Source organism: Canis lupus, chromosome 34 (genome assembly GCF_048164855.1).
Source record: "Canis lupus baileyi chromosome 34, mCanLup2.hap1, whole genome shotgun sequence".
NCBI classification, from domain to species: Eukaryota; Metazoa; Chordata; class Mammalia; order Carnivora; family Canidae; genus Canis; species Canis lupus.
This window is the reverse complement of record NC_132871.1, coordinates 14,360,747-14,385,322: the sequence shown is the minus strand read 5'-3', so window position 1 is coordinate 14,385,322 and position 24,576 is coordinate 14,360,747. Positions and strand designations below refer to the sequence as shown.

The window sequence follows — 24,576 nt, the reverse complement described above, 5'->3', positions numbered from 1 at the left end:
AACAGAACAGCTAATACCAGGAGAATTCTGTGCAGTAGGTTTCAGCAGAAAGAAGGCAGATCCTCCTGAGTGGAATGTCCAGGGCAGCAAGACCCTCTGCTCAGAGGCGGGCATGGCCCTGTGACGGCTGGTGCTGGGGGAGCAGCCTCGGCATCTCTTGGGCACCCCTACTTGCCCCATTGTTTCCATCTCCCTCAACACACCAGTTAGGAGAAGCACACATGCTCCACCTTCCCATGGGCTACAGTCAGGGTTACCACTACTTGCTTTCATGATAAAGTGGAATTTGCTACTACAGGTCATTCGGGTTGGCTCTAGGAAGTTGGGTTTCTAGCCTAGAGTCTAGCACATAATCTCGTGCTTCCCCTATATGCCAAAATAGTAGAAGGGGCATGATTTTAAATAGTAGTTAGAAACATTAGTGAGATCTTATCCCATTTAGTCCCAGTAAGTATGTGTTAAAAAGCTCACTACAAATCCAAAAGGGAAATACCCTGAAAAGCAGACCAGAAATATATACTTAGCTCCTGGGAATCAAGCATTGAGATGGGTGCTCAGCCAAGGCACTGAGCGAAATTTGTCCAGTTCTTTTCCTCTTTCCACCCGGCTGTGAAATCCTGACCTTGGCATTCATGACACATCCATTCTATGATACTCCTGTAACCATAAGTTCCAGCAGGATCCAGGCAGTAAATTGTTGTAGGAGAATGCACTCAAATATCTTTAGCCACTTGTAATTGCACAGCTTCTTTTATGAAGAGGAATGAGAGGTGTGATGGCGGAGGGACCCCAAGTGTTTTTTCCGAGTGGGCTTTCTTCCTTTCCTCTCATCAGAAATTAAAATGAAGATTGCCATTGTAACACACATTTAAGATGTAGCCGTGATGCCTGCCAATCAGTTAGATCCTAGGTGGGTTTTTTTTTTTCTTTTAAGGAAAGAAAATAGAACGGTTTATATTGAATCTTCTTTAGAATCGTTGAGGTGTGTTGGGTCTGAAGTCACATAATTTATAGGTTTAGGTAGAACCCATTCTTGTAAAAAAAAAAGTCTAGATGATTATTGTCTTTATCTAATAATCTCTCTCTACCCTCTATCCACTTTCCGTTCTCTGTTTTTATTCAGAAATTGTGTGGTACAAATAGAAACACCTTGAAAAGTTTTTATACCACCTGCCCCATGTGCAAAGAGACACAGAAATAACTATAACCATAAAGTACAACTTTAAGAGATATAAATGTTGACTTATTCCTGTCATCGACACATGCATGGCTTACCTATTTCTGCACTATCGGTTACATGGAAATTAAATCTGAATGAGAGGCTGTCCATCTGCTTTTTATAGTGACATCCTGGTCTATGGGAAGGTATCTTGCAGGTCTGGAGATGAAAGTTAAACATGTTCAGAAATAAGTGTACTGACACAAATGCTTACAGAGATGCTGCCTTTGAGTTCATGTTCAACTAAACCTAGGGTCTATTGGAAACTCTAGTTTGGGATCTAAGAACTTGGACTTTGATAAGAATTTAAATAATAGTCCTATAAATCCTGATCCATTGTTATGGTTAGGGTTAAGGTGCTATGCCCCTCATCCGCATGAAAATATAAATTGTTAATGATTTATATGCTCTTATCTTTCTCGTGCTCCTAGAAATGAATGTGTTCACCTGATTTCAAAAACAACTTCTTAACTTTTAGGTGAAGATTTTAGGGTTGGATTCTATATGCCAGACTTCATTTATGGAACCCAGTACATTTGCATGTAGAAAGAACTAATAAAGCATTAAGAATTAGGAATCACAATACTGGCTTCTCTGAGGCATCACGGTGATTATAAGCACTCGGTGTGAATTTTGTTAATGACCTAGGTCTTGAGTGGAAATCCCAAATGATCACAAAGTTTTGGAGTATTTCAAGAATAGTGACAACAAGATTTGACCTTTTGTGTGAGTATGTCTGTTTCTAAAATGTATAATGTTTTGAAATAGGCCAGAATAAGGAAACTGTAAAAGCAGGAGGTCACATTTCTAGATTGCATTTTGGTTTCTCTCTTCAGTTCCCAAATCACTAGTAATTTGCACAGTCTTTTGTGAAACCTTATACAAACCAGGCAAGTTTTTATGACCTGCATTCTATGCACAGGTATCTTGGTTATGCATACCAATCTGTGTATGTGTGCGCACACACTCATTTGTTGTCTAAAAGGCCTTGTTCGAATGCTGTACTAAGGTAAATGAAGCAAACTACTACGTTAAGTTACATACCTTTTATCTTCCTTTATCCAAAGGGAGTCATTGCATGCAATGGTAAAAATTTTAATTATTCCAGAATAATGAATATATTAATGTTATCATCCGACTCTAAGTATAACTGATTTTTTTTCTCTTTTAGAGACGATTTTAAAGTGACTTTATCTAAATATGCATTAAAAACTTACCTAATTTAAGTATTTTGTTTGATCCCTTTTAAAGCCACATAACTCATCAGAATGGTTTGCAAGTCTGTCCACATTTTGTGGGGCATGGAATAGGATCTTACTTTCATGGACATCCAGAAATTTGGCATCATGGTAAGAAAGTTGATTTGGGAGCTATCTATTGAATGGAATCAGAATAAGGCAGTTTGGCTCCTGGTGTTCCTCTAACTTTGAATTCATATGATCATCCTTTTGTGTGTATTCGTGTGTGTGTGTGTGTGTGTGTGTGTGTGTGTGTGTATGGCGGGGGTTGGCATTGGGGGGGGGGGTGGTTACTTAATTGTAACCAGCACATTACTATGTTACTGGATTAGAGCCCAGCAGTTTCAATCTCAGAATAGGGTTTATTTTGCTTTTTGTCTTCCCCTGAAGGGTGATGGCTGGAAGGCATAAGGGATATTTGTCTAGAAAAAGTTGCTGAAAACAAAATGCCACTGCATGAGTGTCCCAGCAGCATGCACATATGACTGTTTTCCATTTTTCTTTTTCTACCCCCGTCTCTAACCGCTGACTGTTGTGGTTAAACTTCATTACATCCTACACAGCGTTGACAGCTGATGTATTTAGCAGCATGTACTCTTTAGTGCTTTCTAGATGATACCCACCCTTGTATTCCTTCCTCAGAACCTCCTGCTTGTCACTGCCTGGGTGTGCACCCTACAATGAGAAGGCAGGGGTGGGCCAGAAGCAGTGGGAGGATTTGGGTTAGGGTAGGAGGCAGTCCTATAGAGTGCCTCCCAACAAGGGACTGCACACCTGGATGGGGACTGAAGGAAAGTTGGGCCTTGACCTGTGGGCTTGGGCTGAAAGCAGTCCCTAGAGGAAATACTGCCCAGAACCCATTCCCTGGAAGATCCCCATGGACCCAGCAGGTCCATACTCCTTTTACACCAAAGAGCACTCCTTGAGACAGCCCTGAAGGGAATCCAGGCAGGAGCGCAGAAAGAGTGTCTCAGGCCTATGCCCGGCCCTGCACTAACACCTGACCTTATTTCAACCCCCACCCCCCCACCCCACTTTAACCTGCACCCTAAGTGGCCTCCTTCCCTTTGTATCAGTTCCCCAGGGTATTTTACTCTTTGGGGTGGCAAGGAGGGCCTAGGACCCAGTGAAGCCAGGAGACCTGGAAGCAAGTGGCCAGGGGTTTGTGAAGGTTGTCTAAAACACCCAACAGGTGTCTAAAACACCCAGGCTGCCTCTCTGAGGCTTTGGTGCACCCTTCCCGGGGTCCTTAATCCCAAGCAAAGAAAATGTAAAGGCTAAGGCTCAGAACCCGTGTGTTTAAACCCTTGGTGATAGCCACTACCAGGATTCTAGAAATCTCCATCCTTCCTTCTACCCTAAAAGGAAAAAGTAAATAAAATGACCAAGTTTTGTTTTGTTTTGTTTTAGGCAATCCTCCTCCTCTAATTCTGCTTCTCTCTTTCTCTCATTTCTCACTCCCCCTTTTCCATATTTTTTTGTTTTGCAGCAAATGACTGTGACCTACTCATGGAGGAGGGAATGGCGTTCACCATAGGTCAGTGCCCAGGCTCCCCTTCAGAGAGCCGTGGCTCCCTGGGTGGAAGCTGCAGTGCTGGCCTAGGCCAGGCAGTCCCATAAAGGAATAATAAAGCCAATCAGCGTAATGAAATAATTCAGATGCATAGCAAATCTGATTAAATAATATCCTTGAGCCCCATCTTCCTAAATCAGATACTTACCGACACATTTAGGAGACGGCAGCCATCCAACCTCTAATTCTGTTACCAGCATAATGTAGTGTTTGGGTTTTTTTTTGTTTGTTTGGTTTGGTTTGGTTTTGGTTTTTTTGTTTTGTTTTGTTTTGTTTTTTCCATAACACCCAGTAACTAGAAGTGATCGTGTCCCTTGCTCCCTGTCCGCAGCAAGTGATACGTACTGTCTGGCGGCCCATTCCTGGCTGATCATGTGATCGGTGTCACCACCAAATTCCAATCATCCAAGACCCTAAAGGCATCATATTTCTGACTGTGATACTTAATGGAGAAGCAATTAGAGTGAAATAAGAAAATTGTTATTTGCTGATTAATGAACATTTTAAGCATGTTTTAAAAATTCAAATATTTTTTAAAACTGACTGGTATTTATAAGAGGGACTGGTGTTTGGGTGGTTATTATCCACGGGGTCCTAATTAAGGCTTGATTAAAATGCCCTTTTTTTCTCAAAAAAAATACGAACTAGGCGACTTCATACATTTTTTGAATGCGGTAGTGTTTCCTCTTCCTACTGTTTAGTTTGTAGTATACTATGTAAGCAACGTCAATTATCAGCCCCTGCGAGCTGACAACATGAACCCACGGGGGGAGCAATTGGGGGGAGGGGAGGAGAACCTTCTTATTCTCCCCCCCCTTTTTTTTCATAATCAGCCGAAACCATATTTGACAAGAACATGATTAGATCACTGCAGTAAATATTTTCCCTCTTACAGAGCCAATCATAACCGAAGGATCCCCTGAATTTCAAGTCCTGGAAGATGCCTGGACTGTGGTCTCCCTGGACAATCAAAGGTGTTTGCTCTCGGTGCTATTGCCTTGAAATTATATGGGAAGGGAATGTGGGTCCGACGGCTCCGGCTGCTGTTCCCCGCCCCGCGGGCGCTTTCTGGCGGCCTGACCGCGCGTGTGTTTCAGGTCCGCCCAGTTCGAGCACACAGTGCTCATCACGTCGGAGGGCGTGCAGGTCCTGACCAAGCTGCCCCACGAGGCCTGAGGAGCCGCCCGGAGGTCGCAGAGGCCCGGCGCTTTTTATCCTAAATTGCTGAAATCCAGCTGGAGAACTTGTAGAAGACACCGGCGACCGGGAGGTCACGTAGTAACCAAACTAGCATCTAGTTTTGGAAAAACCCGGGGGGGGGGGGGGGGGGGGATTGGGGGCAGCTGGCAAGTCAGAGCTCCAGCCCGGATCCTGGCTGGGGCTTGGCTTCCCAGCGGGGAGGGGACCTGGGGGACATGGGGACGCCCTCGCTTAGAGATGAGGGGCTTCTCCAGATGCCTGCTTTTCTCTTTCCCGTGTCTTGACCGCCCAAGTAAAACGCTTTCCCCTCCTAAGCCCATTGTGTCTGTGGTCCTTGCGCCTCTGACAGTTAGAGGGAGGAGGAAAGTGGTTAATTTTTGAGTCTCTGAACTTTTTACATGGGCAGTGGGGCGGGGGAGGGGGGGCGTTGGAATGAGCCTAGACGTTAGCTGGGGATTTTTTTAATTTATTTTTTCAAAAGATTGTATTTATTTATTCATGACAGAGAGAGAGGCACTGGCAGAGGGAGAAGCAGGCTCCATGCAGGGAGCCCCACGTGGGACTTGATCCCGGGTCTCCAGGATCACACCCCAGGCTGAAAGGGGACACTAAACCACTGGGCCACCGGAGCTGCCCTAGGAATTTTTTTAAAACTCTTTGCTTTCCCCGTTGTGGGTCCCACATTGGCTCTCCCAGGGACCAGCTGCCCCCCAGCCCTTCCAGTTCTTTTCCCTTCATAGCTGCTTTGTGATGAAAAGATTAGCCCGCAAACCGAGGGAGGGGTTGGTTACAAACATTTCCTTGCCTGTGAACCCTGGGTCTGGCCTCTGCAGTGCTTTATCAATCCACAAACCTGACTTTCCCAGTCCCCCATGGCTCCTCCTCACGTCCCTCATCCTGCCCCAAGCGGCCATCCCTAAGGTTATTTTTGAGAAATCCTCTCCTCCCCTCCATATATATATATCTTTCTCTCTCTCTCTCTCTCTCTCACACACACACACACAGTGTGACCGTTTATTGCACTAGAAATTAGAACATGGGCCCCACCAGTCCAGATGTGAACAGTGGTTGGTCTAGCTCCTAAGCTGACCTCTCCCCATATCGTAGTCCCCCTTCAGACTGCACTCTCCTTCTGGAGACCTAAAGGATCCCAGCAGGGGACGATATGGAAACTTTTGAGGGCAAGAGCCAAGTTAGCTGGGATTGGAGCTGGCAAGCCTGCAGCTCCACCTGCTTCAGAAGCAGGAAATCCAAAGGCCCACATTCTGCATTTCCCAAAGGCCCATTTCTGATCAGAATATCCTCCCTTCTTCAGCACGCAAGCCCCCCCACCCCCCGCACCTGTTCACACCTGGGTTCAGGTGAAGAGGTGTTTGGAGTTTAGTAGACCACATAGAAAGTAGCCCCCCTGTGATCACGGTTTTAGGAGCAAGTTCAGTGAGGGTGTCTGGGCAGTCAGGGGTTGTACAAACTTCTATTTCTACTGAAGCCGCTTTTGCAAAGTTGTCACCCACTAAAAATAGCTTGGGCCGGAGAGCACCAAGGAAATGCAAGCACCTGTAGTTGCCGTGACAGGTGGTCTCTGGGACACTCAGAGTGGTGGGAAAAGAGATAGGAAACTGAGGCCAATAAGAGCACTTGGAGAAGTGGCTAGTTCAAGCTTTCCCCTGAACTCAGATTCTCTTGGGCATCCTCCAACCCTTCCAGTACCCCTTCTCTGTGCCTGGGGATGTAGAATTTGGACAGAGGTGATTCCAATTCAAGTGGATCCGAGAGCTGGAAAAAGCGAGGGAGGAGTTGAAGATATACCAGGACCATAGAAAAACTTTTCGGGGGGTGGGGGGGCTTGAAACATTCACCAAGCAAAGGCCTAGAGACTCCAGGACAATTCGATTCTGTAGTAAGGAACCTGGCCCAGATGGCCTTGGAAGAGAGCCGTTTGCCAGATAATGATTTCACTTCTCTCCTAGGGCAATCAGAGTGCAACGGGTAGCCGCTTATCTTATCTACGGATCAGTTTACTCTAAGTTCCCCAAGAATAATTTTATTAGGACCACAGGATTTTACCAACCACTGGGAAAACATGCTGTTCGTGCAGCAATTATTCTGAGGTGGAAGTATTTATGGGACAGGTTTATAATCCTATTTATTCAAGTAACTAGTTTAAGCCTAGTTTAAACATTATACACACATCTAGGTGTCTATGTGTGTGTGTATATACCAGCCACTACCAGCAGCTCCGTAGGAAACAGACTCGATTTACAACGAACTCCCTTTAACAGGCTTTGAAGTTGAAGTTAGAAAGCAGATTTAAAAATACTTTGTGCATCACCGCCGCCGCCGCCACCACCTTCCAGCCCAGCGGGCCCCAGACCTCACCCGGGGTCGCCGGGACGCCAGCCCACGCGTGGCCACAGCCACCACCCTTGGACGCGGGTCCTGCGGTGGCTCCCACGGGTTCTACTCGGAACCCGGGATAAACCTGAGAGTTGTGCTGCCTGTCAGAGTTGGGACAGGCAATGATCTAGGCACACCAACGTTCCAGAACAGGTGTCGTCCCAGCAGTGGGGGGTGGGGGGATCCACTGGGCGCTGACGGAGTGGGGATAAGACCGCGCGCTGCGAAGCTGCTGGAGGCCCCGCGGCTCAGCGCCCTAGGGCCCGGCTCGGCCGCCCCTCCCGGGACCTGCGCCTCTGGGGCTCGGAAATCATTCCCCAGTGTAGACACTCCCTCGCCCACACATAACTCATTTCTATAATAAGGCTCTGAAGAACCTTTCCCGAGGAGGCGCGTGCGGGTCCTTTGTTGCACGGAGCCAGCCCGGTCCCCCCGCGCTGGAGAAGCGTGGATTCCCCCTTTCGGATGGGGACAGGGAGCCCTGTAGACGGGCCGCCTCTCCACCACCCCCCTTCCCCCACCTCGCGGTCCTCCGGCGCGCGGCCGTCGGGTTTCCTCACGCCCAGCCCTGCGCCCCCGAAGTCAGCAGCCGCTTGCCCGGTGCCCACCCCGACCGCGCCGGCCAGCCGCGGCGATCACTTACGTGGGCAGGGCCCGCTCGAGGCGCGCGCAAAGACCAGCGGCCCGGGCGGCGTCCGAGCTGCAGTGCAGGGCGCACCGCCCCGCGCCGCACACCCCGAGACAGGCGCTCGGAAGGAGCAATTAAAACCACAAGTGCAACACGGAAATCAAGAGGAGTCGAGCGGCTCCGGGAGTAGGCTGGTGGTGGCGGAGTGATTAGCTGGTTGTTGCTACAAAGCATCACCCTGTGGTTCGGTGATTAAGGGGGGAAAAAAATCTTTCTAAACGTTGGCAAACCAGTTATTGGTTTGAAGGATTTTTTTTTTTTTGCTTTTGTTTTTCTTTTTGCTCCAACCACGCTGCCTGAAATATTGCTACCCCCCAAAATCATGCCCTTCAACCAAAGGAGAGGAATTCCGCGGGCAGCAGCTGCGGCTACAGAAGTTGAAAAAGAGAGAAGCCCCTTCCACTAATATCTGTAACGACAGCACCGATGTAATTTGTTTTGAATGTTCATTTTTATTGGTGTTCCCTCTGCCAAAATGTGCTTGATTACAGAGGTTTGTCCTGTGATCACTGCGCACTCCAGACAGGGGAAGGTGCATCGCCGAAGGTTCAGCTCAGGCCAGATCAGATCTCGGGCTGTTTAACGCTGAAAGGCTGCATGTTGCTATTAGTGTTAAATATATGGCTAATTATGCGTATGAAAATTAAACATCAGTGTTATGCTAATGGGGCGCCTTCAGCTGCGGATCCGAGCACTTGAGACTACCATTTAATCAAATGAATCAGTAACTAATACATCTGCACGTGTGAACTTTCACAAGATCATTTCCCCGTTCCCCGTCACACCGCTAAATTATGAAAGAAATAATTATCAACACTTTCTAATTACCTAACAAAGTAATTTGGGATTCACCGTGGGGCTGGCGGGATGGGGAACCAACAGCCCCTCGCAGGCAGCGTGGTGCGCGCCACGCCTCGTGGGGGTGGCTGCGTGGTGGCGGCGGCGGGGGGCTTTTGTGCGCCTTCCCCTACCTAGCGCCCCAGAAGATAGAAGGCGCCGCGGCGGCTTTTGCCAGCCCTGCCCCCAGGCCCAGGGGCGCCCCGCTTTGACCCCTGGAGATGAGGAGCACCCTGGGCGACCACGAGAGACGTGTCCGTCACCTGCTCCGCGAGCCCCCGAGGGCCCGGGTCTGCCGCGGGTTCCGGTGGCCCGCAGGCCTCCCAAGCCCCGGGCCCTCCCGCCAGGCCCCGGGAGGCCGGAGGATGACCACCCGGGGCCCGGGGCCCGGGGCCCGGGGCTCGAGCCGCGCTGAGCCCGCCGGCTCCTCGGCTCCACTCTGCGCCGCGCCCTTGGGGCGAGTGAGTCCTGGGCACTGGGCGCAGAGGGAGTGGAGGGGCGGGGGAGGCGGAGGAAGGCTGGGAGGGAGAGAGGGGGTGTGTGCTGCGGGGAGGGGGCGGTGCGGCCGCCTTTCCTGGGAGGAGAAGCGCGGGTTCCTGGCTCTCCGCGCGCTCTGCTCTAATCAGACCGGTGCAGCCTCGAGCTGGAGCGGCCAGCTGGGCCTGGAGCAATGCGAGCGGGCCCCAGGGAGCGGCGGCGGCGGCGCGGCGGCCGAGTGAGTGAGTTCGCCCGGGGGGCCCCCAAGCCGACCCCGGGGAGGTGGCCGAGCGGACCCAGGCCTGGGAGGCGCCGCCGCGCAGGGCGCTGCGCTGGGCACACGGCGCTCGGGAGCACGGCGCCCCGCCGGCCTCCGCGGAGCCGCAGGTGGCCCCCGCCCCCGGCCGCAGCGCGCGGCTTGGCGCTCCGAGGCCGCCGCGGCCGGGCTCCCGGGCCGCCCTGGCGGAGCGCTGGGCCCGGGCACGGCGGCTGCCGGGAGCTGCGGCGCCCCGGTCCGGGCGCTGGGGGCGGGCGGAGGGTGGGGACAGTCGCGGGGGGAGGGCGGCTGCGCCGAGCCGCTGGCGGGTTTCTGGGAAGTGAGGCGCGCCGGGGAGGCGGGAGGCTCGAGAGCCGCGGGCCGCGGAGGTCCCGGCGCGGGCGCCGCAGCCCATTGTGCGCTCCACGCGGCGCGCTCTGTTGCAGAGGAGCCCCGGCCGGGACGTGCGGACGCGGTTCTCCCCAGGCCCGGCCGCCTCGCCCGCTCTAGTCCAGCGGAGCCGGAGCGCCTCGGACCAATCCCCGGTGATTATGCAAGACAGCGGACCAATCAGCTCCGCCAGCTCATGAATATTTATGACCTTGGCTGAGTCAAAGCTTTGAAGCGAGTTTGGGGAGCTCGGCAGCATCATGCTTAGACTTTTCAAAGAGACAAACTCCATTTTCTTATGAATGGAAAGTGAAAACCCCTGTTCCGCTTAAATTGGGTTCCTTCCTGTCCTGAGAAACACAGAGACCCCCAAAAGGGAAGCAGAGGAGAGAGAGAGACCCACACCCAGACCCCGCGAGAAGAGATGACCATGACCACCATGCCAGAAAGTCTCAACAGCCCCGTGTCGGGCAAGGCGGTGTTTATGGAGTTTGGGCCACCCAACCAGCAAATGTCTCCTTCTCCCATGTCCCACGGGCACTACTCCATGCACTGTTTACACTCGGCGGGCCATTCGCAGCCCGACGGCGCCTACAGCTCGGCCTCGTCTTTCTCCCGACCGCTGGGCTACCCCTACGTCAACTCGGTCAGCAGCCACGCGTCCAGCCCCTACATCAGTTCGGTGCAGTCCTACCCGGGCAGCGCCAGCCTCGCCCAGAGCCGCCTGGAGGACCCAGGTACGTGCGCCTGCCAGGGAGAGGGAGAGGACAGGGTACAGGGGAGAGAGGGACGGAAGGAGGGAGGAAGGGAGGGAGGAAAGGGGGGAGGAAGAGAGAGAGAGAGAGAGGAGGGAGAGGGGGAGAGCGAGGTGGGGGTGGGGGTGGGGAGGGCGCCGGAGCAATGGAGGTTTCGGGTATCAATCTATGTATGGATCCTTGTCAGAGCAAAGAAAAAAAAAATTTTTTTTTTTTTAAATTCCACCCAACTCGCAACTATCCAGCAAAGGATAAATCTGAGAGCGTCCCCTGGCACTGTCTGGGCCTCTGGGCGGCTCTGTGCGCCGAGCACACAATGCCCCTTTGGAAAACAGAAACCCACATGTGCACGTATTAGTCTCAGTAATTATTTATTGCGTAGCGCTATAAACAATGTATGCAATTAAGGGTAATTAAACCTCAACTACCGCCTGCAAAAAATAGCAAACTTTCTCTGCAAAGGCAGGAACTGCACGCCTGGGAACTGCCCCAGTCGGCCTGCTGCGGCCCGGGGCCGGGCCTCGGACTTTGCGGGACCCTTCCCTGGCTTTCGGAGTTTTCTTGAGCGTTCTCTCTCGGCCCAGCCTCTGCCACCCCTCGGTTGCCACTCGCCCTCGGCTCCCCGCTCTAAAGGCTGTCCCCGCATTAACAGCGGCCCCCCCGCTTCTGCTGTCCCTCCAGGGGCTGACTCGGAGAAGAGCACGGTGGTGGAAGGCGGCGAAGTGCGCTTCAATGGCAAGGGGAAAAAGATCCGCAAACCCAGGACGATTTACTCCAGTTTGCAGTTGCAGGCTTTGAACCGGAGGTTCCAGCAAACTCAGTACCTAGCTCTGCCCGAGAGGGCGGAGCTCGCGGCCTCCTTGGGACTCACGCAGACGCAGGTACCTCGCCGCGGCCCCTCTGCCAAGCGGGCCTCCCGCGGCCGGCCTGCGCCCGGAGCTTCGTTTCTTGCTCTCCGGGCCTCAGGGTCGGAGACTGTGTGCGTGTGTGCGCGCGTGCTTGTGTGCGTGTGTGCGCGTGTGTGTGTGCGTGTGTGTGTGTGTGTGTGTGTGTGTCCCACCCATGGCTCTCCTTCCTCCCTCGTTCTCTCTGCTCCGGCTCTGTCGCTGCACTCTGTACTCGGCGCTGCCTGCCGCCGGCCCTCAGTCCCTGGACAATCTGATTAGGGCGCGGAAGGATTTCCCTAGACGTTTTGTTTGGGGACTCTGAGGTCACACGTGCCCGAACAACTGGAACAATAGACGCTGGGCTTAATCCCTTCTTTGCCTTTAAAGTGTGTGGCTAATCACTCAGGGCCTGGGCCAGAGCCTCTGTTTCCCTCCTCCTCCTCCTCCTCCTCCTCCTCCTCCTCCTCCTCCTCCTCCTCACCGGGTTGGGGTGTGGGGAAGTCCTTTCCTCCGCCTTGTCACCTCCCAAGTCCCAGACCCTGGAGGAGGAACGTGGGACCTTCCTTCCCGGATTGCTCTAAGACTCTGGGGAGCCCATGGGGCTTTCTGACCACGACTGGCGTAGGTTTCCAACGTCTGGGCCGGGATTTGGAGCAGAGCTGGGGAGAGCAAACAGACACTAAGGAAAGGTTGATGTAAGTCCAAATGAAAAAGTTTAACAAAAACCTTTTGGCCTCAGTCAGCCCCCAACTCACTCAGGGGCAGAAAGGCTGGAGCAAAGAGAAAGCAGGTGGCATTGCAAATAAATTTCCTCCACTCCTTTCCTCCGCTCGATTCTTTTTTTATTGATGATCATATTGGACTTGAAGACTCGAGGTCGTGCAGGCGCTGCTTCTTCCCCCCAGACGATTGCCTGGGTCGGGCTGAGCCCCTGACAAGCGAAGGCCTGGATACCCCCCTAACTCCTCACCACCACGCCCCCTTGGCTCCCTGCGAGCTGCCCTTGCGGGCCACCTGCGGCCGGCGGCCTGGCCTGCAGGCTTTGGTTCCCATAGGTGGGGGGGGGGGCTCTGCTCCCCCAGCAGGCGCTGCCCAGTCGCTCAGGGGCATCCTGTCTCCACTGTCCCCCCCATCTCCCCACTACCACGGTAGGCACAATGGACCTAGCCGAGTCACATTATTGTCCGCTCTTGCAGGTCAAGATCTGGTTCCAGAACAAGCGGTCCAAGTTCAAGAAACTGATGAAGCAGGGCGGGGCGGCTCTGGAGGGTAGCGCGCTGGCCAACGGCCGGGCGCTGTCGGCCGGCTCCCCGCCCGTGCCGCCCGGCTGGAACCCCAACTCCTCATCTGGGAAGGGCTCGGGCGGCAGCGCGGGTTCCTACATCCCCAGCTACACGTCGTGGTACCCCTCGGCGCACCAAGAAGCTATGCAGCAGCCCCAGCTCATGTGAGGTTGCGCGCCCGCACCCTCCCGCCTCCTTCCCGTCTCCCCGGCCCGGGCCCCTCCCGCCTCCCGGTCCATCCACCCCGTCCGCAAGCCCCGGGCGCCCCCCTCCCCCGGAAGGGCCCAGGGGCAAAGAAGAAGGAACCGCGAAGGCCGGTCGCCCGCCACCTCCTTGGAGTCCCGCGCGGTCCGCACCGGCGACTCCCCGGCGCCCACGCGCTCGCCCTCGCCCTCGCCCGCCTGGGCCGCGCGGTGACAGCGGCCTCCGAACGAAGCGCGACCGCCCGAGACACGGCCAGAGCAGCGCGACCGGCCAGCTGGCCCCGACTCGCCGACCCTCAGCTGCGTGGGACCATCAGGAAAAAAAAAAGGAAAAAAAAAAAAAAAGAAAACCCACAAAAAAAAATGTAGAAAAAGCAAAAGCTTTTTTTTTTTTTTTCTGTTCTGTCTGTCTCTTGTCTCCTTTCGCTCTGTATCTGTGCGCCGACGAAGTCGAGGTCCTCGTCTGTCCGCTGTCCTCGTTCTGCGGCCTCTGAAAAAGTCACCAGGTCGGAAGAGGCCCGGGCCGCCGGCCGCCCAGCGCCGCAGGCTGGGACGTCTTGTCCTTTCGGACCTTCTCCTGGGCCTGCCTAGCCATCTGTGTAGCTCGTTCGGGAATCGGGGGAAACTGGAGGGAGGGGGTTTTATTTATTGAGGAATGGACTTCGCCTGAGGGTGGATGTTGGCCAATTCTGTGGAGCACAGGGTCCCATAGTACCGATGACTTCAAACGCACCCCCGGGGAAAACGACTAAGGAGGACCTGGTGATTTTTAACTTATACAGTAACTTTTGTACTTCGCTGGTATGGAGAGGTTGGAACCCAATGCTTTGCATTTTTACATGTCCCGTATTATTTTTAAAAGAAAAAAAAAAAAGGAGAAACGAAGCCAACACAATTTTCTCATCTCGGGAAAAACACTTGGTCGCTTTGCCTGGACAAGAAGGAAAATTCTAATTCCCTCCTTGGGGAGCAAGAAAGAGTGGCCCGATGGGCAGTGAAAAAAACAAACAAACAAACAGGCAGGCATAAACGAGTGCCCTAAAGCCAGTGAGCTTTAAAGAAAGACAAAAGCAGCACTAATCCCCAGAGGCTCGGACCACAGAATAACACCAGGCGGCACCCTGGACGCCCAGTCTCCAGTGCAGGGTCTAATCGCTGTACATATTATTATTGTTGTTAATTATTATTGTTATTATTATTGTTCCGTAAACATGTTGCACAAGCTTAGCTCTTTTCCGTTCTGTTGTGTGTGGCTGTAAAACCTGATGCTTTGTGAAATGAGAATCTTGACATTTTACTTGTGAAATTTGGAAAATGTGATCAATTGAAATCAACCGTGTTTTGTGTTCTCTATGTCAAAGTTTAGTTTTATATTGAGAATGTTAACTTATTGCTTTGTATCTTGGGAAAAAAAGAACTTTGTAAATAAGTTATAAAGTTTCTTTGAGACAGTAAAATTATGGTTTCGAGAAAGAACTGCTGTCTGGTGTGCTGTGTGAGGGGGTGCTGTGGGCTGGGCCAGGCCAGGCCTCCTCCTCTGGGGACAGATAGTGCAGGGGTAAGGGACTCCTGGCTCCAGACTACGGGAATAACCCCCAAGGCCCTCCCAAGCGGCGGGGACCGTTCATCTTGCCCTGCTTCTGAGCCCCAAGGGGTCTGATCCCTACCTGGGTTAGGAGGGTGGGCAGCGACTGTCTGGCAAGGGTCCTTGGAAGGGGGGGGGGTCGGGAACAGGTGCTGTGTGACAGAGCCAGGTCTCAGGAACCAAAGGGACTGTGCTGGCTGGCTGAGAGGAGCTGAAAGCAGAGCTCAAAGGTAGCCGGCATGGGAGACGTGAGTGCCACCCCACACCCAGTCACCGCCCGAAGCCAAGAGGACTGAAAGCGGAGACACAGGGCTTTGCCCCCTCGCCAGCGCGGAGATCTGGCCTTCCGGCTTCTGCTTGCCCGCAGGGCGCTCGAACCCGACGCGGAAAAGACGCAGCCAGACACCGGAAAGGGGCCGGAAGGACTCGTCTGTCGGGCTACACCCAGTCAATCAGCGAGCTCCGAGGGACAGTCCCCAGGCGCCACCTGGGCCCCTCCACAGTCACTCCCACCCGTCGGGCCCATCCACGACGAGAAGCCCCTTCCCGCCTAATGATCCTCAGCTGCTCTCTGAGCCTCAGATGGAAATGCCAAGGGAGGGGCAGGAGGGCTCGGAGGGCTCCTGGAACCACGGGGCTGGCGGAGGCCAGACCCCTCACTCTAGCCCCAGGGTCGGGAGGCCAGGCCGGGGAGGGAGCTCCTCCAGGGGAACACTCTGATGAATCCCCTCCAGGACAGAGTGGACTCCGAGCAACTAGAACCAGCCTGGCTCCCTCCACCCGGTGGCCTGGCGTTTCACCCCAACGTCAACCCCAGACCCTACAGCCAAGCGGAGGAAGCTCTGGGAAGCTGCGGGCCCCGACGGGCTGCTTTGAGCGATTCCTGCATCCCTTGCACTCGCCTTGCGACACTGCTTCCAGCGGGCTGGCCCTCCGCCTTTGGGGGGCCGTTGCAGCGCGCGGTGGGGAGCAAAGCGGGGAAGGCAGTGATCTGTGTTGTGACAAGCACCCATTTTTCAATTGGTGCTGGTGAAAGAGCAGATGCTCCAGGCTCTTCTGACGCCCTTTGGGAAGGGGAGGGGAAGTGGTGGAGGGGCGGTGATGCAGGGAGCTGGGGAAATAGTGGGGGATGGAGCCGGGGACCTCAGGGCCCCTCCGGGCCCTGGGACTGTGGCTTTACCGCTCCCGCAGGTCTCCAGAACCCGGGGCGCAAACTGGGGAGATCAAATCTCGGAGGCAGGGAGTGGATTGGCCTCAAAGCTGAGAGGGAACACGGTTTCCCAGGCTGGGTTCCGCCGCCGGGGTAGGGACCTTCCCCGATTTGGTTTTCCTTGGAGATGTGACTTTGCTAGAGGGGAGGTTTTGGTGGGTTGCTCTCTCGCACATCCAACTCCGGTGCAGCAGCCAGGGCCCAGTGCCTGAAGCCACAGGCAAAATCTGTTTGGTCAAGCGGATTTTAATATTATGAGATATTAGCTTATACTAATTTAATAATCTCTTGCTAACAGTTCAAATAGAGAAATTATTAGTTTTAGCTCAACGAAGGCGGTCTTTAGTTAGGCTCTATTATAATTATAAGCGGTTGCACTTTTAAAAAATGTTAATCTCAATATAGGCCTAATTAATGCTGCCTTGTTACTGACAAGTAGTTCATCAAATATCTGATTCAAAGATTTTCATAATGAGTATATTAATTAAACTATGAATAATCTAAAGGTGGTTATATTTAAACAATACCTCATTATAATGATTAAATACTGATTTCGAATATTATGTCTTAACAATTGTCACTTAGAAAACACAACCTTTCCTTATGTATGAGTCTGTAATGGCAAAATGCAATTTTGGGATTTTTTTCCCCTTGTTCAAAAAATGTGAACCTCATTTTAAAACACTTCTGAAATAGGTTACACACAGCTTAATGATTATCAAAATGACTCTTTTCTGCAAAAAAAGACCCCAAAGTGCGCGTACAGCTGCAAACCCAAGAGGGTCAGCATCATTTCACTGTATTCTCTTCTTGATTACAAGCCGGGCCCATCAAACACAACATAATTACAGTAATTTCAGGTTTATTTATTCTAATGCAGTTTCCCCATCTCTCTGGTAATTATGAGCAATTTTTTCGCCCAGGGAATCTTTTTGCATTAACAAAAGAGATAACGCACTGAAAGCCAAATTTGCTGTGCATTGAGAAAAGGGAAAAAAAAATCAAATAGGTGCGAGCTGCCATCTCTGCAATTCTCCGGTACCGGAGCCGGCAAATTGCTTGCAGGTGTATGGAGCAAGCTTGTCAATGGCCAGGCCTCCAAATTAGCAAATGCACAGCGTCGAAGTAGTGAAGACAGACTTAGCAAAATTGCCAAACAACAGATACCTCTTTAATGTCTTCTCTCACACACACTAGCTCTAAAAGGGGCAAGGGTGGGGGGTTTAGGGCACAAGCAACAATCCCTAGCCCCCTTCTCGCTGGTCTTGGCTTTCATAAGCCTGGGACTGAGTGGTCCTGCAAGTAGTAGTATAGTTGTCCAAGAATCCAGCTTCCAAATCTAGGCAATATTTGAAAAATATGAAATGGAAACATGTTTATAGTTCACAGCTTTCCTTCATTGATTATTATGTTTTATTTTCTTTCTTTTCGGGATCTGAACCTGGGCTGGGTCAGATGGCTCTTCAGCCTTTCCTGTTCTGCGTTGGTTTTAAGAGCTACAACAAGTTTAAAAATTCCTCTATCTATATGCATAGAAATATAATTTCATTCCTAGAATCATTTGATGGGAAAATTAATTAAATCTCTCCTCTTGAAGAAATTGTCCATTTCTGTCACCTATGGAAAGGTAGGTCTGTGTGCTGGATATAGAACCTGAGATACCTGACCTCAAGAAAAATTGAGAGGAAAGAAGCAACCCAGGTCCCCAGCTATCTTTTTTAAAAAAATTCTGCTATCCATCTCTTTCATTCTGTATCTTTTAAAAACCGATTTCAGAATTATCTGGGTTTTGTCAAGCCACCGCCTGCATTAAACATCCTGAAATCACAGGCTAAAGCAAACTTTCCCGCTCCTCATCCTGCACAAGCCATAGGCACCTCCATCGAAGACAGTACGGAGGGTAAAGGGTCTCTCCCTCCCATGACTCAAAGAAACCCTCCTTCGGTCCCCAGCTCCACAGCAGACCCCAACTCCAGTGTAGACAGGCAAACGGCTCTAAAGGGTGCCTTCCCCAGGCTCAAGAAACCTGTCACCCACACCCACTCCTTTGCTACCCCCGCCCTCATCCCCCAACCTTCAGGGATTAACACTTCCTGAAACATCAAGTGTTTTTATAAAAAGGAAAAAAAATAATCCTGACATCGCTGACAAGAAGTTTTGATGGAAGAATTAGCTGGTGCATACATAATCACTCCCCCACCCTCCTACTCCCGGAGCGGGAGCCACCGCGGCGGGCGCAGCGCAGCCTTCCAACCCTCTGAAAAATGAAACCAGTTTCCACCCTTACCTTCTTCAGTGTCAATTTCAGATAATCTGGACACAATCTTTGCTAGATCAAATCAAAAGGGTCGAAGGCGGCATTTGGCTGGGAGAATGACAGGAAAGAAAAGGAAAAAAAGGAAAAAAAAAGGAAAAAAAGAAAAATAGGAAATACAAAACCGACCAAACCAGATCAAAACAAAACCAGAAAACCAAAAAGAAACCCCCAGCCCCATCCTCCTATCCTGAGAGTAAAGAGTGGAAAGAGGTCTCCAGGACCAGGCGCCTCCGAGCGCCGCAGGCTTTTTGCAGCGCTGCGCTTGCAGAATAGGACTGAAATTTTCGGCTATATAGCCTCTGTCTTTATAGCTGATGAAAAAAATTGCAGATTATTAGCATAAATGTTTACTCTTCATTACGCTGATGACATTGTGCACTCGAGATCTTGGTAATCTTTGGGAAAATTATGAGTAATTTTTAAAAATTTTAAAGCAGCAGCAGTTACCATGCAATTCAGGCTAATTCTGCGTAGGCTCCGAACGGATATAATTATCGAGGAGTCAAGATGTTATGCTAAAAACTATGCATTGATATTCCCATTTATTATGTACATACAACTTTGACAATGTTGATGCTTGAAATAGCAGGAAATTGTCTTGCGCAAAAATTACAGTCCATATTAGGACATCTGAAATTGCGAAGAATTATATAGTAATTGCAGGCTTTCAGATGGGAGAGCCAGAATGCTCAAACTAGTGCAAATGTGGATAAAATTACAGATCAGAGCAAAAATTAGGGAAAAAGGGGGTCTGGGATTTTTCAGGTTGGCTATAGGATTCCGGAAGTGTCTAATGCCACATGATTGCTGCAGCTTTAGGGGAGACATTCATGCCTCAAATAGCGCCTTGGCCAGGGTGGCTTTAATTGAATTTCTTGGGCTTTTTCTTTTAATAGGGGCAAATGAGAAAATTGGCCACCTAAGGCAAATTTTCACTGTTCTCCTGGTGAACACGTCGAGAAGAGAATCCTTTTCCCCCGGGTGCCTGCTTTTCCCGGCTTGGATGCCACGGAAGCCCCGAGCCCCCACCCTCAGTGCAGGCAACTATTAAGAAAGTGACTGAGCCCGACCTCCCGCACCCCCATCCCGACACTCCTTCCTCTCTAATTTCCAGTTCTCCCCTATTTCCCTCGGCCCCTTTCCCGGATTCCCCAAAACCTCCTTCGCTTTGCAGCCCGGTTGGGCCCAGGAATTTGCAGGTCAGGGGGCGGGAGGCGGGGAGCGGGGTGCGGGAGCAGGCGTCAGATTGAGGACTTAGTGTGAACGCGAGGCTGCTGCTCTTTGGAGGCTTTGGGACGAGGAGGGAAGAAGCTGAGGGTCGTCGGGGCCCGCCCCGCCGTCGCCTAGGCCCTTCCTGGGTCTCCACCGTCCCGGGATGGCGCCCCCACCCCAAACACTCCCCACTTGGGCGGCGCTTCTCTCCAGCGCCGAGACACCCTGCGACTTTAAGAAGCCGAGGCCAGGGCCGCGGAGGGGTGGGGCGGGGCGGGGGCTGCCCCGGGGGGAGGGGGCAGCGCGGCGCTGCGGGCGGGGGACTCCACCCGGTGCGCGGCCACCTCTCGGAGCAGCCGGGCCCGCTCGGGCTCCAGGGCCACAGGTCCCCATTGTTCAATGAGCGACGACTTCATTTCTAGGGTGTCTGAGACTCGCGCACCACCAGGAGGGCAGGGCCGCGAGTGTGGGGAGCCCGCCCCTGGGATGACCCCGGCGCCCGCCGAGTCCTGTGCACCCCTCCCCGTCGCCGCTTCTCCGTCCCCTAAGCTCTAACCCTCCGTCCTGCAGCGGGCCTCCACCTCCCCGGGCTCCGCACCTGGTCCGCCCCCCCCCCCCCCCGCTCCCCAACTCCCGGTGCGGGCGGGACCCGACCCGGGGCGCAGCGGGTGGCACCGGGGCTCCCGAGGATCCCCCCAAACGGGCCTCTGGACAGTCGCGGGAGCGCTGCCCCTCTGCCCGCAAATGCCAGGCTCCGCGGCGTTTGCGGTCGGGCGGGACCCTGAGGCCCCGCGCGCAGTGGGAGCCCGAGCCCGAGCCCAGGGCGGAGGCGGAGGCGGAGGCGGCCCGGGGAGGAAGGTCTCCCGAGACCGTGCCCTGCTCGCACGTGGAGCCTCCGAGTGGCGGCTCTTCCAGGACCTGCCCGCTCTTTCTTTTTACGAAACACATTGTCTCCCCCGCCCGGCCCGGCCCCAGGCCCCAGGGCGGAATGTAACATCTTGTAATGTGGCAATCACTGCCAAAGCCGTCCCCGCGAGGGGAAGTCCCGCCAGGGGGGCCTCGGAGCGCGCGGGGGGGGGGGGGGGAGCGGGGGCGGGGCGGCACCGGGAGCGAGCGGGGCCGATCCCAGGTGCAGAGGGAGGTCCCGGCCCAGCGAAGCATCCCTCGGGGCTATTTCGGGTGTCGTGACCCTGCCAGAGCCCACGCGCGTCCGCAAAGCCTGGTCGGACCCGGCCGGGGGCGCGGGCAACTGGAATCGCAGGATAGCGCCCCCATCCCGTGGCTTCTGGGGACCCCAAAATCGAATGCAAGGGAGGTATTTTAGGAGGAAGGGAGGATCTGCAGCTTCCTTCTCAAGGAGGTCTCTGATCCTAAACAGGTTTAGGGCACTGCTGGACGCTGTTCCTTGGCGGCTTTTGACTCTTGAGCTGGTGCTTGGGACGCGCACGCGGGGGTGGGCGGAGTGGGCGTGGGGGAGTTGCTCCTGGCTTTTACCGTCAGTGAGCACGACTTTTTGTTTTTGGAAGGCAAGAGGGCCTTCTGATCCCCAGCATCGTCCTCCAGCACCGGGGCTTCCAGCACGGGAGGGGACCATCCCCCCGCGTCTTCACCCCTCCCTTTACCCCTCTGTCCCTCCTCCTCGCTTCCACCGCTGCACTGTTTGTAAACAAAGCTCCAGTTTTCTAGGAGCACTCTCCGCCCCCATCAAACCTGATACTTTCCCCAAACTCGCCCCACCAGTCTCGGAAATTCTTACACAGGACGGATATTCACAATTTTCACAAGTAATCCTGAAAGCAAGCCGAGGGGGAAGCCTCCTAAACGGTCCCACATTGCGAGCCGCGCTGATTAGGCCCCGGGATCCGTCCCCTTTCTTCTCTGCTCGCCCCAGCCCGGGAGCCGCGGGGCCGGGCGGCGGGAATTCGGAGCAGCGGGAGGGGGTGTGTGTGTCTACGCCCAGTGGAGCACCCGGGGCTGGGTGGCCTGCACCCCGCGCGCGCTGGAGGGTAGGGGGGTCCCGGGGGGGCGGGAATGGGAGGGGAAGTGGAAGAGGGCGCGCCCTGGCTGCCTGCCCCTGGAACGGGAGCTCTCTCCCCGCGCTGTGCCAGAGTCCCCAGCAACCCTGCCAGGGGGTGGAGCAGAGAGGGCCGCGCACCCCTCACTCCTCGGCTTCCCTCCCCCTGCTTCCCAGCGCCTGTCATATCCTGTCTCTGGCCTGATATTTCACGCGAGCGAATGGAAGGGGATTACAATGAAGATTTATGTGTGTTCGAGCGCGACCGGTTTCCCAGTGCAGGGAGCCCAGATCGCGGCTTCCCATTTCCATTTTTCATTCGCGCTTTGGGGAGCGCAGTCCCGCGCGGGGGGAGCGTGTCTGCGCGGCGGCGGGCTGATCACAGGGCTCCGCGTCTCCCGGCGGGCCCCCAGACTGTGAGAAAGGCTTGCCAGCGCGTTGCCCCCGGCGGGGCTGGAGCCGGCCCCGGCCTCCCCCAGCCGGGCTTTGTCTGTCCCCTCGCTCGCCCCTCCCCCTCCCCGCCCCCTCACTTCGGGGACCTGGGCGCATCCTCGCTCTGCCGTCTGCGCGCCCCGCTCTCCGTCTGCGGAAACGCCCCCTTCCTCTGGCCCCTGCACCCTCCCGCTCTCTGCTTCCCGGGCTTCCCGGGGAAAGACGCGCCGTGGCCTGGCGCGACCCCGCCGCCGCCGGGTGCCAGGTTCGGTGACTCCAGCGAGTCTGTGGGGCCTCGGCCCACCCCGGAGCTGGGGCCGCCCGCCCTCCCGGCTCCCAGGCTCGCTCATGCCAAGGCCTGTTGCGTGATTCCAACTTGGGCTGACATTCCCTGCCCCGGGCGCTCCGGCGTAGGCCTCTTAATCATCTTGTCTGCTGCAGATCCTCGACACCAGCCAATTTACTGCCCCGTCTCTCCTCGCTGGTTTCAGGAGGGGGAGGGGAGTGCGCGCAAAGGAGGGGAGGGCACATTCAACCGCAGGAGGAAGGCTGGCACCAGCTACTGGCACTCAAAGAAAACCACGGAATTTGGAGCTGGGGGGAGGGAGGGAAGGAATGGGGGTCTGCTAGGCAGCCGCTGCTTAGAGAAGCTCGAATCACGGGGTCAATGAGCTTCAGCTCAGGCCGTCCTAGCCTGGGAAAACAATGCAGGAATGGAAATGGACACTGGATTTGTAGCCTCCCTTGTCTTTCCCAGAGCCTTGCCCACACTCTGTTGGAAGCTAGACTCCATACAGGCCCGGAAACTGGTCAGAAAAGACAGGATTTGTCTAAGGATGGTGCCACTGAACCCAGAAAGTCACCCCCATCTCATGTCTGTTTTTTTGGCAGAGGTGAGTTGAAGACACACGGGATGGCCTGAATCGCCATCCTGGAGGAGAGGAAGGAAGCCTGGGTGTCCCCTTAGCAGGGCTCTCTGGCCTGCCCCTAGTTTCCTCTCTCCTAAAGGCTGGTCCCTTCAGAGGGGAGGGCTGAGATTCAGGTTCTCCTGTAAGAAGGGGCCAGAGCTGAGCTCTCTCAGCCCTGGAGTGTGCTCTTCCACAGGAGGTGAAGTGGGAAAGTGCCCTCCGTAAGGGGGGGCGGGGCTCAGAATCGCAGGCAGAAGTAAAGCCTCCCTGTTTGGGGGGCATTGGGATAAAACAATCTACTACTCACAGCAAAAATGAACGCTTCCCATGTGCCAGGCACTGTGTTACATCATCGTCTCGTCCTATGCTTACAAAAACTCGGAGATCGCTGTTATTATTTCTCCTATCTCCTAGATCTGCGAACTGCAGCAGACAGGGTAAGGGGGAGGAGGGGAGCCCAAAGTCACCGAGTCCGTGATGCAAACTAAGATGCTTCTGCTGTAGGCCTCAACGCTTTGAAGGAAAGGGAGTTTTAGTTCAGGCCTGACTTACCCACCTAGCCCTGGCCTTCTCAGATCATGACAGAAAGTAGGGCCACTTTCAAAGCTGGAAGCTAGCTGGGTGGGCCCCAAGGTGGAAGGCGGAGGTGAATGGCCTGTGGACCTGTCCCCTCAGAGAGTATCACGCGTGAGGATGCCACTCGCACAGCAACGTGCCTCAGTCTCTGCGCGAAGGTGCCTGTATGCACGAGTGTGCTTATGTGGGTTTGGGCACCAGTGTCTGCGAATATGCATATGCGTGTCCGTGAATTTCTATCAGTGATCTGTGTGTGTGACTCAGGGGGAGTGTGACTGTGAGTGTGTGTACGAATGAGCATATGTGATAGCGTAGATGTGACTCTAAGCGTCAGTCACAGTGTGGGATTGTATGTGTCTTAGCGCGGCCTTGTGTGCCGGGGTCGCCCTGCATTCCAGAGCAGCCAACCGAGTTTCCCCCAGAGGGCCGAGGTGACTCACCGAGCTCTCCCGCTTAGCCAGCCCCAGGAGGGCCACGGGGGGCAAACGGAGGGGAGGGCCCAAGGCAGGGGTCCCCCTCCGGCCCGGCTTCTTGGGGCCGCGCTCGGGCTGCGACTGCAGGGCCCCCGCGGCGGCTCGGAAGCCCTGCCTGGCGGGCCCCACCGGCGCGGGGGCGGCGGAGACCGCCCAGGCGCGGGGCAGTGGCGCCGGCGCTGGAGGGGCCCGGCGGGCGGAGGCTGCAGCCGCCCGGGCGCTGGGTGACTCACCGCGCGGCGAGCCGCGAACCCCGCGCCAGGACTCGGGCGCCCGCGCGGCCTGAGCGTTTCGGGGAGGCCCGCGCGGGGCGCGCCTGTTCTCGCCTCGCCTCCCCGCTGTCACAGCCTCTGAACCACGGAGATGTCACTCCCGGCTGGCCAGGTTCCCCGCCCGGGCGGCGGCTCCAGGTCCCAGGTCGTGACACCAAGGAACGAGCGCACACA

The 24,576-nt window shown here is 54.5% G+C and overlaps 2 protein-coding genes across 3 annotated transcripts in view; both read left to right on the top strand.

Moving 5' to 3' along the window:
* Positions 1 to 5,544, top strand: part of METAP1D (methionyl aminopeptidase type 1D, mitochondrial) — an 88,774-nt gene extending 83,230 nt beyond the window's left edge. Inside the window, exons 7-10 of the mRNA XM_072811542.1 lie at positions 2,471 to 2,568; positions 3,947 to 3,994; positions 4,926 to 5,004; positions 5,128 to 5,544. Of these exons, the coding sequence (XP_072667643.1) occupies positions 2,471 to 2,568; positions 3,947 to 3,994; positions 4,926 to 5,004; positions 5,128 to 5,206 (304 nt within the window). The 3' untranslated portion in view covers positions 5,207 to 5,544. The remainder of the gene's footprint in view (positions 1 to 2,470; positions 2,569 to 3,946; positions 3,995 to 4,925; positions 5,005 to 5,127) is intronic.
* Positions 5,545 to 9,715: 4,171 nt separating this feature from the next.
* Positions 9,716 to 14,879, top strand: DLX1 (distal-less homeobox 1). Of its 2 annotated transcripts, none has more exons than XM_072810912.1 (4): positions 9,716 to 9,867; positions 10,332 to 11,012; positions 11,712 to 11,911; positions 13,114 to 14,879. In XM_072810912.1, exons 2-4 carry the CDS (start codon positions 10,700 to 10,702, stop codon positions 13,366 to 13,368), a joined length of 768 nt encoding a protein of 255 aa, XP_072667013.1. In that variant the 5' UTR covers positions 9,716 to 9,867; positions 10,332 to 10,699; the 3' UTR covers positions 13,369 to 14,879. The 2 variants fall into 2 exon arrangements, with proteins under 2 accessions (XP_072667013.1, XP_072667014.1); XM_072810913.1 differs by having other exon boundaries at positions 9,743 to 9,871.
* The last annotated feature ends 9,697 nt before the right edge of the window (positions 14,880 to 24,576 follow it).

Coding starts and splice junctions, on each gene's coding strand:
- DLX1 (XM_072810912.1), top strand. CDS start 10,700: ATGACCATGACCACCATGCCAGAAAGTCTCAACAGCCCCGTGTCGGGC. Junction 11,013..11,711: donor GAGCCGCCTGGAGGACCCAG/GTACGTGCGCCT, acceptor CTGTCCCTCCAG/GGGCTGACTCGGAGAAGAGC. Junction 11,912..13,113: donor TGGGACTCACGCAGACGCAG/GTACCTCGCCGC, acceptor CCGCTCTTGCAG/GTCAAGATCTGGTTCCAGAA.